This window comes from Orbicella faveolata, unplaced genomic scaffold (genome assembly GCF_042242905.1).
Source record: "Orbicella faveolata isolate gen_17 unplaced genomic scaffold, um_ofav_v1 contig_14, whole genome shotgun sequence".
Lineage (NCBI taxonomy): Eukaryota > Metazoa > Cnidaria > Anthozoa > Scleractinia > Merulinidae > Orbicella > Orbicella faveolata.
The window spans coordinates 5404058-5420180 of NW_028301541.1; the positions used below are offsets into that span (position 1 = coordinate 5404058).

Consider the following 16123-nt stretch of genomic DNA (forward strand, 5'->3'; position numbering starts at 1 on the left):
CCCAGTGTAATGTGGACGGGGCCTTATAAACGTTAACCTGATATGGATTTTGTTCACCTTGTGGACCAAGCGGGCTTGTGAAAGAATGAGACATATAGTAAGTAACATCTTGTAGTTATTCTTACATTTGATTTCTCCAAGTCAATCTTGCTGGTGAACTCTTTGCCAACTTGATACAGCGCACCAGTGGACCAATCTCCAAACCAGTTGAGAACACATCTACAAACACATCAGAAAACGTTAGAACAGATCCAGGGTAATTTTCTGATTAGAGATCGACACTTCAGACTTCGGAAAAGACAAAATTAACTCGGAAGTATTTTTCAGTGCAGGAAAATAACCCAGTAATTTCCCTTTAAGCGTTGGCCCTAGAAATGAAATAGGAACCACACGCGATAAATAAAGAATCTTTGACCTTGGCAGCAAAACAATCCATGACCTCCACACTGAATTAAGCAGCTTGTGGTGGTCTTTCGTGGCAAAGTAGATTATCAAGACTTATCTCTCTGCTTTCCATCTTCTATTCCTTTGCTGCGTCGCGTAGCTTTGCGTTAATAGTGAACTATTACACTCACTTTTTTAAGACCTACTGTAATTTCATAAAGGGTCTATAAAACATTGCACTACTTTGTAACCCTGTAAGGACGTTTCAAGTTTGGAAAGTCTACCTGTTGAACAAGGCTGGAGAAGTAGCAGCTCGGCTCTTCAAACCTTCTGATGACGGATTCATAGTGAAAACAACGTGCAAGTTGTTCATGACCTATGGGAAGAGAAAGTAAAGGTGATACAAAATGTTGACCCACTGGAGACGATTTTGGGGCAACACAAAACAGCTTTCAAAAAGAATTTCAGTACCTCTATAATTGACAATTCGAGAGAGAGACGGAAAGAAACGACAAGTTCTCACACCAACCTGCTGTGTGAACCATTTGTACAGCTCCTCGCTGCTGTCGAGCATAAGTCCTTCTCTTTGTGAACCTTCCTTACACTGAGTCATCAGAGTGGTGTACTCGTCGCCTTCAAACAATCCTGGAACCTGAAAACCACAAACATGCGATTAGCTACTTTAGTTGTAGAAGACACATTTAAGAGACTACGTCATGGTTTGCGCATCTTAAAAAGTTTAGCCTAAATTTTTCAAGTTCGTCGTTTGTAATCCGTGTTAATCTTTTCCATCCTAAACCATCTGTGTTCCTTCATGGTTTATTATTATCTCTTAAGCGCTTTTCTATCTTAATAAACTATTATTTTCAGGTTTCCTTCAATTTAAAGGTAATTTTGCATGTGGCCAAAATCACTCAAAACAGGACGTGACTGAACTTCTTTAATTAATGCACCTAAAATGAGCAACTATTTTAGAAATAGAAACAAGAAAAATCAAGTCAGAACAATCCAAAGAGCCAGAATACGGAAAAAAAAAATAGTTAGAATACCTCTCCATTTGCCAGCAGTGTGTTCATTCTTTCCAAGAAACTTGACTCCAAAATGTTGGATTCATCCAAAATGAAGACAATCTTTTCATTCTTACAGCCTGCACGTCTAAGGACTGCTCGTAAGTCCTCATCAAAGTCTGCAGCCAAATACTTGCGATGGATCTAGTAATTGGAATATTAACCACAAGATTCAATGCTTCCAGTATCTCCACAATATGGAAAAAGGCTTGCAACACAGTGTTAACTAAATATTTGTTTTGAGTAACAGTAAAAAACGTAAAACCTATGTTAAAAAAAAGTTAACCAAACAGGCAGGAGTTTCATAAGACGCCAGATATTTGCAAACAGTCAAAATTATGTGTAAACGCAACATACCTTCACTTGGAAAACACTTAGACCATTCATCCACGCCACAAATCTTGACAATGTGGTCTTACCAGCCCCACTCACACCAATTAACAACAAGTGACCCTAGAACAAAGAAATTTGCCCGTGCCATCACATAATTTTACTACAACTAGATTACGATCTATTCTACAACCCCAAGTTCAGAACACGTTCTTAATAATTCTACGCAAACTGCATAGTGGGGCCTAGCAAACAACTGAAACAAATAATTCAAATTGAATATAACATTGTTAAATATCCCAACTAGCCGGAGGCAAACTAGTTGGTTATTTACATGCGTGGCCTAGGATTTGAACTCGGGGCTACCGTGAAGTAAATCCAGTAGTGGTCAGATCGAAACTCGAACCTTAGACCGATGGATTGAGAGTCCGACGCATTGACTACTCGGCCATGCTGCCTCCAACTTTTCCTCTGTATCTTGACCTTGAAAAAGCCCTTAGTATTTGTACAAGAATAGCGGAAAAAGAAAAAAAGGTAACTGCTCACTCACCTGTGGCTGCCTAAAGATTCTGTCAATTCTCAGAACATGGTCGAGTACTTCATTGAACAACACCAATGGCACATCTAACTCTTCCTCATAAAACACCTGTCAAAACGGCGAATTGGAACGTTAGAAAAGGTTACAGAACAGCAGCATTCAGAGCAACGTGTTATATGTTGTGTCGTCCTTAAGGAAACAACGACAAAATGTTATTAAATCTTGCAAGGTTTAGTAAGTTATGAAAACAATCTTACGTTGCTCTGATTTGTGATCAGTGTACGCTACCGCGTTATTGCATCATCAAAACATCTAAACCTCATTTACCCTTCCATCGTCATGGATGGGCGTCCTGGATTCTCAATCATCAGTTACATTTTCGGTGATTTCACAACTACTAGTTTACTCAGTTAAAATTTCAGCCCATATCTCAGCTAGCTTAACATTTGTGAGCTGGAAGTTACAATTTTGACCAATTCTCAGATATGACTTAAACCCCAGTAACACCCTCTTACAGCAGTTTTCAATTAAGTGTCGTAAAACCAAAACAAACCAGTTACTTACCAATTAGACTACTCAGTCAATCTCAAACTGTAGTAAACCCAAATCCAAAGTAATTACCTGATTACTTTCGACACTCAGTTGAATACCGTTCTATTACATGGGAAACTGAGATACCAGTAATCTTTTTTCCAAATACTGACAGAGCTTACCAACTCTCAATTTTCCACAAAATAACTTTCCCAGTTGGTTCATTCATACCTTAAGTCTGGCTTTCACAAAGTCTCTGAGCTCCTCCTGTTCCACAGGCATGTAATCCTTGGACAGCCAGTTACTGAAGAGGATTGGTCGCACCAGAGCAGCATTACGATCTATGTTAGGAAAATGCTTCAAAGCAACATTGTTTACGTTCTCGTCTGTCCACTTACGCTCATCATCTTCGACCAGCCTAGAGAAAAGCAAAAACAAGAAATGAAAGTTGTCAGAGTCAAGCTACAACTTTCAAGACACAGCTCCAATGCATGATGTTTGAATCAGAATTCTCAAACTAATCAATGATTCACCAAGATTAAACAAAGGCAATCATAACCGTGACGGTGTTTGGATATCTGATCTTAGGCCTTGTCCACACTACGCCGGAGGAATTTGAAAACCGAGGTTTCACTCTGAAAACGCATCAAATGTTTTCCGTCCACACTACGCCGGAGGAATTTAAAAACGCAGCAATGAATCACCGGTCAATTTGGATTTATGTTTGAGGAAAACTCGGTCAAGGATATCACATGATTATCTTTTTCGAAGAGCTCTGTTTTCAAAATATTTTAAGTTCACAGGAAAACCAAAAGCCGGCGTTTTTAAATTCCTCCGGTTTGACGAGCGCTTTCAGAAAGCTCCGCTCTCGTGACAGATTACTGTAAACGGTAAGTTGTGTTTTCAAATTCCTCCGGCGTAGTGTGGATAGGGCCTTGGCTACCATATTTCAACGTTTTCTCTTCAGCTTTAGTTCCGATTGAGAAGCTATATCAAACACCAAAGACAGTGTTTGACAACGTTCCCAAACACCTCGAAGTTCGTCAAAAATACTCCGCTATGTGTCATATTCTAAACTCTCTTCTCAGTGCTTGGAAATGTGGTCAAACACGGTCTTTTTGTGTTTGATATGTAACAGTTGTGCGCATAACTGTTACATCACAGAATACCCAGAATCCTCACCTGTCCTGGAAGAGACGCAATGCTTCATGCGCCCAGAGACGAACAAGTCCCTCTACTGACAAAGTCTCTAAAGGCTTCAATGCTTCACAGATTCCTCTCACCCATCGAGTCATTTCACGAGGACTGTAGATGTAATGTGGCTGCATGTCTTGGGTGAAACGTTCCTGCCACCACAAAGAAAACAAGTGAACACATAAATCTCACATTTCTCCTTTCACATTAATATGATGTTGAGAAAACATGCAAGTGTGCCTTCACTACTCTGTCAGAAATATTGTTAAAAGAAGTTCATATAGCAATCTGAATATTTTTTTTAAATTTTTGCGTCCATGCAGGATCACATGCAACCAGGGAAGGAAACTACCAGGTAGGGAAACTAAATTGATCCAGAGTGATACTTCATCCTACCTGAGACATTGAGTAGAACTCGACCATGGCATCAGTCAAAGGCTGTGCATAGCTCCTCAGTGGTGGAACAATTCTCAACATTGCACGATTGAATGTTCCATAGATCTGTGTTAGAGATGTGGGACCTGGGTAGTCAACATAGATGACTGGTACATGACGTAGGAACCTGAAAACAGAGAAGATAGGCTAGTTAAAACGGGTTGCTTTTCATATCAAAATTTTGTGAAATACAGTTCTGAATAACAAGAAAGCACATACAGTATGTTCCGCTTGACACGTGCAGGCCTGGCGTAAAATGACTTTGAAAAGGGTTATGGGAGGAGGGGTTCGTTAGATTGATGTTTGTGGAGGTCTATAATTGTGCTAAGAAATGTGACAGAAAGGTTGGTAGTTTCTAACTTTCCACAACGAAGTAGATCTTCCAGTGATACCGGTATCGCCATTATTTTTAAAACTTCACTGCAAAGAGGTACCTTCTAGTAAAAGAGGTGAAAGGAGAGAGGGGCTTATGACTGGAAAAATGAGTAGATAACCAAGTTTCTGTTTGCGTTGTGTCTGTGTGAAAACGTGCATTCCACCCACGCATTAAGCAAGTTTCTATGGAGAACACTTTCAAAACAGGAGCAAAGCCACAGTATGATAAGTTTAGTTTAATACAAAATCAACCTGTGTGACAATGGTTTCCTGCCAGGATCTGTAGGAGGGTTACAAGCTCCAACAAACTGAATCCTCTCGATGGTGACCCAGGCCTGGTCAGTGGTGCGGTAGAACCCACCATGCTCAACGATTTGCCTCAGGAAGGAAATGACTCGCTGGGTACCTAGAGTTAAAATGAAAGATTTTATAAGAAAGATCAAAGTAACTATTTAATTCTCAAGATGTACATGTACTTATAAAATAAAAAAAAAATAAGGAATTAAAATAATGCTGGCTGGAGCAAAGAATGAGTACAGGACTTGAAAAAAATAACTTGAATTCTGGCTTGCCCTTCAGACAAGTAGCTGAAAAGGCTTGCTAATCCTTGGCAAGTCTTAAATTGCTCTTTTTGATTTAGTTAGAAGAGGTCCTTTCCCATTGGGCAAGTGAGAATGAAACGTTACTTGCCTGGCAGAAAAATCTAATCTAATTTAATACAGTGTTATTATTTTTTCTTCTCTCTTACCATAGCTGTCCATGTCCGGAAGATTGATCTCGTCACAGAACAACACCATCCACTTTCCAAGCTGTACTGGAGCCAGGACGAGTCCATTAGGAGTTCTTCTGTACTCACAGTAATGGTCAAATGTCTTCAGGAGCAGCTCTGGAGATGTAGCACTGGAGAAGTTCAAGCCAACAACCTACAGGAGACAAAAAGACTAGTTTTCAATAAGGAGGGAGTCACCATTGGAGTCGTAATCAGAAGTGCAGAGTGGTATGATCTAGTGAAAATCAAACTAATGAAGTCAGAAGCAGAATACTGATTCCACTTACATGTATGACTCTGTCACTTATGTTCCAGTGAAAACTACGTATTGTAGTCTGAAGCAGAAGGGGAGAACTAAACCAGTCACAGTGCTCGATTCTGGGCCTTGTGGTTAGTTGGTTTCTACCTCTGCCTCTGACTACAACAATCTAGTTTTCATTGGATCATAAGCAATGGAGTCGTCAATGGAATCAGAGGAAAATTTCCTCATTTTAGTTGTTAGCTTTCTGTGATATTCCAAATCAAATCACACACCTCCATATCAGGCAGAGCTCTCAAGGCACTGAAGAGAGTCATAGTCTTGCCACTGCCAGGGGGGCCACAGAGTACCATTGGCTTGTGCTCTGCCAGCCAGGTGTACAACAGTGCCTCATGTCGCACAGTGTCTACTGTTGGTACTACAATGTCTGGTGCTGCCACTTTGTGAGTTTCCACTTCAATCTGTGGGACCTTGGACTGCCACAGCACCCACTCACCCTGGATTGTAACCTGGAGAGAAAACAGACGTAAGTGGTCATCACTAGGAAAGTCCTCTTTATATTGGGCTCAATGAAATTTAAGCTGTCTGGTCTATCTGATATGTACATGGGAGGTACCGGAAGGAGTTCCAGGGCCAATGTCATGTGCTTTGCTTGTAGTGTAGTGCTTGCTTGGTTGTTTAGTTTCCCTTCCTCTTTCCTCTTTCCTCTTTCCTTCCTTCCATCCCTCCCTCCCTCCCTCCCTTCCTACCTCCCACTTGGTTAGGTACACCTTCCACACATTGTTTCTTCACAGTGCTGTGTTGACAGGTGTCTGGATGTCTGGTTTGCCATGGTGATCTCCTGGCTGTAGAAGAGATTGTTACTCTCCTCTTCTGCTACCTTTAAGGCACCTACCCTCAAACATTTCAAGTAGTGTTTATACTCAATTTTGATGTAATTTGTTAGGTAAAGTAGATCTGATCTCAAGATATATCTTTAACCCTTAGTCCATCCATATTTTAAGACTTCCACACCATTCAACTCAAAGACAGTTTTTTAGATAACATGCACATAAACAATTTAAGTTTTCTTTGCTTTCAAACTCAACATACCTCATAATCCACAATAGATGACGTTGAACTAGATGGCAAGGGGATTGTGGTGATACTCTTGATGAAGCTTCCAAGGTCTTCTCGTGTCTTCAATTTGCAGTCTCCAGAGAATGCCCACAAGATGCAGAAGATCAGATAGCGTGGGATATAACGTTCTAACTGGTCTCTCTGTTAGGAGGAAATAAGCAGAAATATGTGTACAGACGGTTGATGTTAAGCCCTAACACTGGTATATAGATACCTAGTCTCTATTACAGTAGCTTTTGCCTACTGGATAGATTGAGATGCTGAGAGCCTATAAGACTTCCCCTCTATGTTATGCTCAAGTTTAGTTGGGGTGATATGCAAATAAAATACAACATCTATTCAGTAACCATTTGCAGGACTTACTCCTGACTTGCCAAGAACTGGTAGTCCCCAGACCTCCAGCAGGTATTCTATAATGTTAGAGGCGTGTTTCAAACATGAAATGGCAAAATGAGTGTTATTTTAGACTAATGTGAGTGCTATTCAAGCTAACCAGAGTCCTATTTAGGCTAACTTGAGTGCTATCTAGACTAAACAGAGCACTTGTTAGGCTAATCAGAATGCTATTTAGGTTAACCGTTGTAGCATTGTCATTTTGCAATTTCATATTTTGACACACCCTAATGTTACTAATGTTGTCATTAATATGTTCTCAAGTATGATTGATCAAGTCTTTGTTAACTGCAAAGATCATAGAGAATTATTTACATGTAGTCATCCCTCAAGTTTGAGACCTGAATTAAGTGTTTTAACATTAACAAATTGTTTTTAAATTCATAAGACCAGGTAAATTAGATGATGCTCTGGACAGAAAATGAACTATTTCCATCAATACTCATAAATTATTTGTGTTTCTTACTTCATAACAAAGATACATTTTTTTCACTGCTACAGATTAGTTACTCATAAATATATATGCATGTGAGACAATCAGAGAATAGACGTGAATAAAAAGATTTCCCTATAAACCCTTTACCAAGTAGCCTTATGTTTTTTAAAAATTAAATTAAGCAGAAATATGTGTACAGACGGTTGATGTTAAGCCCTAACACTGGTATATAGATACCTAGTCTCTATTACAGTAGCCTTTGCCTACTGGATAGATTGAGATGCTGAGAGCCTATAAGACTTCCCCTCTATGTTATGCTCAAGTTTAGTTGGGGTGATATGCAAATAAAATACAACATCTATTCAGTAACCATTTGCAGGACTTACTCCTGACTTGCCAAGAACTGGTAGTCCCCAGACCTCCAGCAGGTATTCTATAATGTTAGAGGCGTGTTTCAAACATGAAATGGCAAAATGAGTGTTATTTTAGACTAATGTGAGTGCTATTCAAGCTAACCAGAGTCCTATTTAGGCTAACTTGAGTGCTATCTAGACTAAACAGAGCACTTGTTAGGCTAATCAGAATGCTATTTAGGTTAACCGTTGTAGCATTGTCATTTTGCAATTTCATATTTTGACACACCCTAATGTTACTAGTTTTCATAAATGGCCCTCTAAAGGAAGTTGACATGGGCCCGTCTTACTCCTTCCGATGGGTCCTGCACAAGGGCAGCCACCTTCTTCCAAGCTTAGTGTCAACACTGATTTAACAATACAACGTTGGTAAGAAGTCATGTTACTACACAAGACATTAGTGTACCTCCATTGGAAAGTCAGGGTGTTGCTGATTGTACTGAAGGACATTTCTGATTCCTTGGTGAATCATGGAGAACAATGATTCCAGTGCCCTCATGCGTGTGAAATCCATGATGTGCTCCTGCTTGAAGGCAAACTCCAGGCACTTCACAACCAGACCATTTGACGAGAAATGCTCATGGATAATATCCACAAAGTCACACTGAACCTATAAAAAGTTAATTAAAAACATTTTAATGTTCACAAGATCTAAGGGACAGCAACAAATGTGTCCATGAGCTACCACAGCAGAACAACCAACACTTCATGATAGAACAGCTCTATGTTCACATACTAGGGTTTCACGCACAGACTTCACAATTATAATCACCGTGTACAGCGTAATAAACAGTGCCATGTGAAAGTACTGCTCAATAGCTTTCATTTGAATGGTCACACACTGGGGTTTCATCCACAGGTGTCAAAGTTAGAAGCCTTCTACAATTGGCCCGAGGTTTGAATCTACAAGGAAACACTAACTTGGGTTTTTAAAACCATAAAGCAGCACCACAGATAAAATCAGCATAGTCAGTATCAATCTGTGAACCATTGTTTGACTACCATATATACCTGCATTGTAGGTGACAAAACATCTTCATTCTGTCCCTGAGGTTTGATGCGTCTGGTCTCCTCTTCAACCTCTTCCACTGGCACTCTCTTCATTATGAACAGGTTGTTGTCAAAGATCATCTCGGTTGACAGGACGTCCTGACTAAACCACACCATACCACAACGGCTGACAGTTGCCAAAGTTGCAAAACGTAGGTCCTGCACTTCAAACATGATGCGCACCTAAACATAGCAAATGTAACACCTCAACATTTTGAGTTATTTTGGCCCGGACAAAACTACCTTTGAACTGAAGGAAACCTGAAAATAGTGGTCTACTAAGATAGAAAAACACCAAAGAGATTATTAATAATAAACCATAGGTGAACAAGGATGGTTAAGGATGGAAAAGATTTACATGGATTATAAATGATGAACTTGAAACATTTAGGGTGAACTTTTCAAGATGTGAAACTGTGACATTGCTCCTTTAAAATCTGGGTCTTTCTAGCTTCTATTTTCACAGAAGCAAGCAGAGGAGTCCACATACAAGCACTGACAAATCCAAACAAAAAACAACATTTGACCTTGCAAACAAGCTTACAGCAAGTGCTTGACGTGATTTTTTCCCCCTGTGTATCAAACCTACAACTTGCTTGCAACATGAAACAATTAGTTGTGTTGCTTTACTGTCTAAATTGGCCTGTGCAAACAGGGTCAATAACAAGAAATAATCACTCTGCAATATTTTCACTTACATTGGATGGAATGCCTAGACGTTCACCATTTGGCAGAGTCAACAGCTTGTTGTCATCCAGAACACTGTTTAAGTTCTCCACCCACTCTGGATCAACATCACCATCAAAAATGATCCATTGCCTCTTGTTGATCTCTCCTCGCACATTGTCAATGATCCTTGAATGCAAAAAGTGAGAACATCTTAATTTCTTAAGGGAGTGGAACAAAATATTTGCTTTGTATTAATTTCAATATTAAGTAAGGTTTGAAAAATTGCAACTCTTTACTGAAGCTGCACATCAATTTGTGACCGTGAACCGGAAAACATACCTTAACACTTATTCGTTAGACGGGCAAAAGCATTAAGCATCCGCTAGTCATCCATCAGAATGTTTTCTTAAAAACATTAGAGGCGTTAGCCCAACCGTTAGACGTTAGCATCAGGCCGTTAGAACGTAGAGTGCAACCGTTAGCAAGAGACATGATTTTAAGTAAAAAAAAAAAAAAAAAAAACCATTTGAATTCTCTTTAGGCTTGTAAGAGAAATGCCATACTGTGCTTCTGTGCTGATTAGCAGTTACGGTACTCAACAGAAACAGTGCATTTTCAGAAGGGTCCCTTACTTTCTCAGTATATGTGTAAACAATCCATCAGTCCATTCCCTTGTGTTAGGATCAAGCGTTCCATACAAGGCTTCCTTGGAGATGGCCTGAAAACAAAATCAACCAAGAGGATACATTAGAGACAGTTTCCTTGTTATGGTTGAACTGAATTGTTTTCTAGATATTAAGTTCCTTAGAAGTATTAGAGCAGCTTTCAACTGGGTGCCACAAAACCAACACCAAACCAATTACCGTGTACTTACATTGAAAACTGTTCTACTACTACAAATTAATTACCTATTAAAAAAGTCGTGACTGTGTTTATAGACATACATTACTAACAATGATAAAAAATCATAGACCTTTATGAAACTTTCCTCTGAACCATTTTCCCAGACTTGATGTACAGAGTACTTTAATTGGCCATATTCATATTCTCGGTACTGGACTGGAACTACTGTAGGTTGCAAGTAGGCTAAAGCGGTGAGTCTTTTCAAATGCAAATGACATTAATCTCTATGTAATGATATTTTCCCACATGAGCCTCCATTGCAAGCTAGTTCAAGTCAAGTACTGAGAATATGAAAATGGTCTGTTAGGTCATGCAACTTTAAATACCTTGGGGTCAACAACATGTGCCACACCCTCGACACCCTCCAGATTTTCTAAGGCTTTCAGCAGTGTGCGCCAGGCTGAGGACTTGCCACTGCCACTGGGTCCAACCATCATCAGGCCGTGATGAATCTGGGAGATCTGATACAGCTGAAGGATCTAAAACAATAACAACAATGAAGAAGATGTCATTAATATGTTCTCAAGTATGATTGATCAAGTCTTTGTTAACTGCAAAGATCATAGAGAATTATTTACATATAGTCATCCCTCAAGTTTGAGACCTGAATTAAGTGTTTTAACATTAACAAATTGTTTTTAAATTAGATGATGCTCTGGACAGAAAATGAACTATTTCCATGAATATTCAATGTACTCCTCTCATAAATTATTTGTGTTTCTTACTTCATAACAAAGATGCATTTTTTTCACTGCTACAGATTGGTTACTCATAAATATATATGCATGTGAGACAATCAGAGAATAGACATGAATAAAAAGATTTTCCTATAAACCCTTTACCAAGTAGCCTTATGTTTTTTAAAAATTAAATTAAGGTGCGACCTAAAGCTTTCACATTAAAGAGAGCTTCACTTGCATGCTCGCCCTCATATGAATCAAATTCCTTTTCAATTGATATATTTTGGGACTAGGGTTCATTTTGCCATCATTGCAAATCTGCCGTGACTTTGCATGCCATCTAGAATAAACATGGTTGCAATTTGCTATAGCATAAACACCTTTAGTTACCTTCTCCACCCACGCACTTCCTTGTTCTTCTCCCTCTCCATATACAAGGTTCATCTCTGTGCACACTTTCTTAATCTCAGCCTTGAGGCCCTTCATCTCAGCACCAACATAACGCACTCCAGGGAAGACATCTGACAACAAGCTTTGAAGAAGAGGGATGTCTTCTGCCACAAGTTTCGGCACCACTGTCTCATAAACACTCTGGATCAAGATCTGGTTGGAAGAAGAGCAGCAATATTTAATATCAATGACTTGAACAAGTATTTTTGATGAAAAAAAGGATTGGAGCAGCGCAGCGTGGCGTGGCGTGGCACAGCACAACATGGCATGGAGTAGAGGAGAGTTGAGTTGAGTAGGAGTTACGTTGAGTTGTGCTGAATCTAGAAGGGTACAGCCATGTAAAGTAGGGTAATTGACTGTCACATCAAATTAGAACACTGCACTTTCAGGAATTACTTGTGGACTTTTGTTGAAGTAAATTGTGTACCTCTTGTTCGTTTAGACTCTCAGAGATGGCTGCCTCATCAGCCTCTTGCCCTTCTTCAGTCAGACTCTCTTTGATCCTCTGAATCTTCTCACGTTTGACATTACCAGCACTGACCAGCACACTCTTCAGGGCACGAAGACCAAAGTCATAATGTGACTGGTTAGAAAGCTGTTCTCCACAAAGTCTGCAGAATTTCATACAGAATAAAAATGCATCAGGCTTACCAATGTTCTATGAATTGTCAAATAAGCTAATCAACATGCCATAAAGCCTGGTGGAGATAGTTTAAGTCTTCTCACAAAGAATACAGTCAAGTACCATGACTGACTGACCACTGAATCCCAACTTTCTAATTATATGTACTAGGCATGACTCTACAAATCAGCATACACTGAAGGACAAAAACGCTAATCTGAAAATGTGTGGCGTGACGGTAACTACTTACAGTTTGTGTACAATTCTAGGATTATTTGGTTAAATTTTCCAACATTCAATGAAAATTTGTCATGAGAAAATACATATCCAGATGTCTATCTTTGTTTTTGTGATTTGCCTTTTCAACATTTTATAACTACTTCATTATTACGTACTTGAAGAATGGAACAATCTTGGTTGCCAGTTTCTCTGCAGTTCTGAAGCCCTGTGAGTACAACATGACCTGTGCAATGAGCTGCCTGTCAGGAGTAGTCATGGCCAAGCTACGGAACAACTTCTTCAAGTTGTCTGGGAGGTTGGATCTTCCAGCATAGCCTGGATTCATTGTAATGAAGATTGCCATGTCACGGCTCACTCTCACTTGCTTGCCAACCAGCTCAATGGTAATGGCTGTTGCTGAAAATGGATGAAATATAATTTTAGTCCCATACTTTTCAAATAATACCAAATAACTGCAGTAATATTTTCAGTTATTGCCTTACATGTGTCATTGCTGCCTTCTCTGAGTGACAGCTGAATGGTCTGTATTTGTTGAGACACAGCTGACAACATTCTCTCCTCCAAACGGTTGAATTCATCAAAGCAGCCCCAGGCACCAACCTGACAGAGACCTACAAAGATACGGCCCATGGCCTGGGAAAGAGATAAAAGATGGATTAGACAATGTCCACAACATTCTTGTAACTGTTAACTTAAAAGAGCCTTATAGCTTTCAGAGCTGAAAGGTTCAAAAGACTTGCACTTGAGTCAGGTTTCTGTAAAGTCTACAGCAGAACAGTGCTAGAACTCACCTGGAAGTCAAATGTCTCATCACAGTTAAAGACCAACACAAATCTTCCCAGCTGATGACCAAGAGCTTTCACTGATTCTGTCTTTCCTGTGCCAGCAGGACCTAAACACACAAAACACAACTCAATAATCATTTAGATTGGAAAAGAAAGACAGCACTATAAAGAGTTAAAGGAGGGTTTTTCAAAGGGAGGTTCACCAGGTTTCTTCTCCACCACGAAAGACGACAATTTTTAAGCAGTTCACTTCAGGAAACATAATTATTTCAAGGTGAAAATTGTTTAAAAAGTTTATCGACAGTGTAATTGCTACATGTACGTGGAACCAGAGAACCAACTCACCAAATGGTGACCCTCCTAATCTTCCTTCCAAAGCTTGAGTCATGGTAAGATAACAGCGATCTGTCAGCGGGGTCTGGACAAGCTTGTCTTGAACTCCAAGGTACTCAAAGCCATAATTAAACTTGGCATTGGCCATGTGGATTGACAGCTGTTGAAGAACATCTTTCTGCTTCGGGTCAAAGTAAAACCTCATCTGACTAAGCCATTCAAAAGCCCTGGTACTTGTGACTTGTGCACCAATCAGCTGGCGTGTCACATCACGTTGATGAACATGTTCAATAATCTGAAACGGAAAATTAATGAGTAAGCCTTTTAACAAACCGTCCTACTGATTTCTACAACTATAGCTCTGGTTCTCCAAAAAAAGATTTTCACTAATTTACATGTAGGATTACACTAATCTACATGTATGTATGATTACACATTTTCTACCATCAAATTTAAATAACCACATTTTTGAGTTTACAGTTTTACCCTGGCATATCAAAGTGAACCAGGCATTCAAAGATTATGATATAAACCTGATTTCAAAGTTGGTGATAATATATCTGAAGTTAGTTTTAAAACTCTACTCTCCCATTGTTGACATTGGCCCTTTTAAAGATCCCCTACATGTATAAACTGCCAAAAGTTGATTCAGTACTTACACAGAAAATGAAAATATGTCATTGATAAAAAAAAACTCCACCAAACAGACTGATTTACAGGCTTACCAAGTGTTCCAGTTTGCGTCGTCTCACTGGAGGCTGTTCTTGCAGGACAGAGTCAGCCAGGATGTTCAATGTCGCTTCGACAACTCTGAGGACCTTCAACATTGGCTCCAAGTCTTTCTGGTTGGAAGATGAGGAGATTGTCTGCAATGCGTTTTCACAGCTTTCTGACCATGCAATCTGAGAAGCTAGAACTACAAGTTGGGCCTACAAGAAGGAAATAATTAATCGGATTAGATGAGTATCTATCAACCAGCAAGAGATTAAACTGATATACTTTATTGTGCATGTGAATCAGACAAAGCACCCATCTTACCTGAAATCCATCAACCCACTTCATGTACTGCTGCCCATCAATGCTCTCAGAATTAAACTGTTGTACATCAGTCACTGCCTCAGCCAGTAAGGTAGCCAGAGTAGTACGCATCTCAGACTCGACACATGTCAGCCATTCATTCACTTTGGGATGTTCCTTCAATGATACAGGCTTCTTGAAGACCACCTGGAGAGAGACAAAGGTTTGCACGAAGGTTAAACTTAAATGATATTTTCATAATGACCATCAAACATCTTGCCAATTTGCTGGGTGTTGGACACTATTGATAAAAGTGAAAATAGTAACAGAACAGTATTGAATTATAAATAGCTTATAAAAACCTCAATGTATATTCTGTAAGTATTCATGTTAAGCATAGTTGAAGTCTCTTTCCCACGGCATTGTTTCCATGATGATACAATGGAAAGTTTTTTGTCCAGTTATTCAAAGGAGCAAGTGTCTCTCCAAACGATACAAAGCTCTCTTAAATCACAGCTTTTCAAAAGTGTATTACAAATATTCGTACTGAGTCCCTTGCTTGTTTAGAGCATGGCAAATCACACATAAATACATTGTAGGTTAGATGCAGCACAGTCAATGTTATGACACGGTGTACATGTGTGTAGATATAGTACTGCAAGTGTTTCTAGCTCCAACTTAGAAGGGGCTAAACCAATGTCCTACTGAAACCCTGATTATTCCAAATACATGTAACACTTATTAATTAGTACACCACAAAGTATTTTTTCTTCCAATGTAGTGCAGTTACCTCTTCTCCTTCCTTGGAACTCAAGCCACTGATCAAATTTTCCTCATCATTAAGAACGATGGCAGCAACACCAGCAAACATCTTCTTGAAGTGCTTCTGCAGCTTTGGAATGCTCTTGCTGTTCCCAATGATCTCGAGCAAGTCTTCATCTCCCACAAAGTAGAATCGTGGGAAAGATGCTCTCTCCCTTTCCAGGTATTCACCCAAAGCTTTCTGGATTTTACCAAGTAGATCTGCCAGACGTTCCAGCTGACGCTGAACTCCTTGGATGTTGAGGACATCCACAATCAGAGGTGTTTTGGCTACCTTCTTCATTAGTGTCAGGAATTCTGTGCTGATGC

At 39.5% G+C, this 16123-nt stretch overlaps 1 protein-coding gene across 2 annotated transcripts in view; it reads right to left on the reverse strand.

The window, feature by feature from the left end:
* The window catches only part of LOC110068455 (cytoplasmic dynein 1 heavy chain 1-like), a 54769-nt gene that overhangs the window by 23372 nt on the left and 15274 nt on the right, over window positions 1-16123 (reverse strand). For both annotated transcript variants that reach the window (XM_089286317.1, XM_089286316.1), the window contains exons 29-55: window positions 15783-16122; window positions 15014-15199; window positions 14701-14904; window positions 13988-14270; window positions 13649-13749; window positions 13340-13490; window positions 13013-13253; window positions 12423-12606; window positions 11936-12148; window positions 11192-11344; window positions 10595-10680; window positions 9992-10148; window positions 9255-9476; window positions 8650-8853; window positions 6975-7142; window positions 6158-6391; window positions 5603-5777; window positions 5107-5260; window positions 4441-4606; window positions 4033-4196; window positions 3082-3268; window positions 2332-2427; window positions 1809-1904; window positions 1434-1595; window positions 914-1036; window positions 669-760; window positions 126-219 (exon numbers count right to left, since the gene is read on the reverse strand). In XM_089286317.1, coding sequence (XP_089142443.1) covers window positions 126-219; window positions 669-760; window positions 914-1036; window positions 1434-1595; window positions 1809-1904; window positions 2332-2427; window positions 3082-3268; window positions 4033-4196; window positions 4441-4606; window positions 5107-5260; window positions 5603-5777; window positions 6158-6391; window positions 6975-7142; window positions 8650-8853; window positions 9255-9476; window positions 9992-10148; window positions 10595-10680; window positions 11192-11344; window positions 11936-12148; window positions 12423-12606; window positions 13013-13253; window positions 13340-13490; window positions 13649-13749; window positions 13988-14270; window positions 14701-14904; window positions 15014-15199; window positions 15783-16122 — 4636 coding nt within the window. The remainder of the gene's footprint in view (window positions 1-125; window positions 220-668; window positions 761-913; window positions 1037-1433; window positions 1596-1808; window positions 1905-2331; window positions 2428-3081; window positions 3269-4032; window positions 4197-4440; window positions 4607-5106; window positions 5261-5602; window positions 5778-6157; window positions 6392-6974; window positions 7143-8649; window positions 8854-9254; window positions 9477-9991; window positions 10149-10594; window positions 10681-11191; window positions 11345-11935; window positions 12149-12422; window positions 12607-13012; window positions 13254-13339; window positions 13491-13648; window positions 13750-13987; window positions 14271-14700; window positions 14905-15013; window positions 15200-15782; window position 16123) is intronic.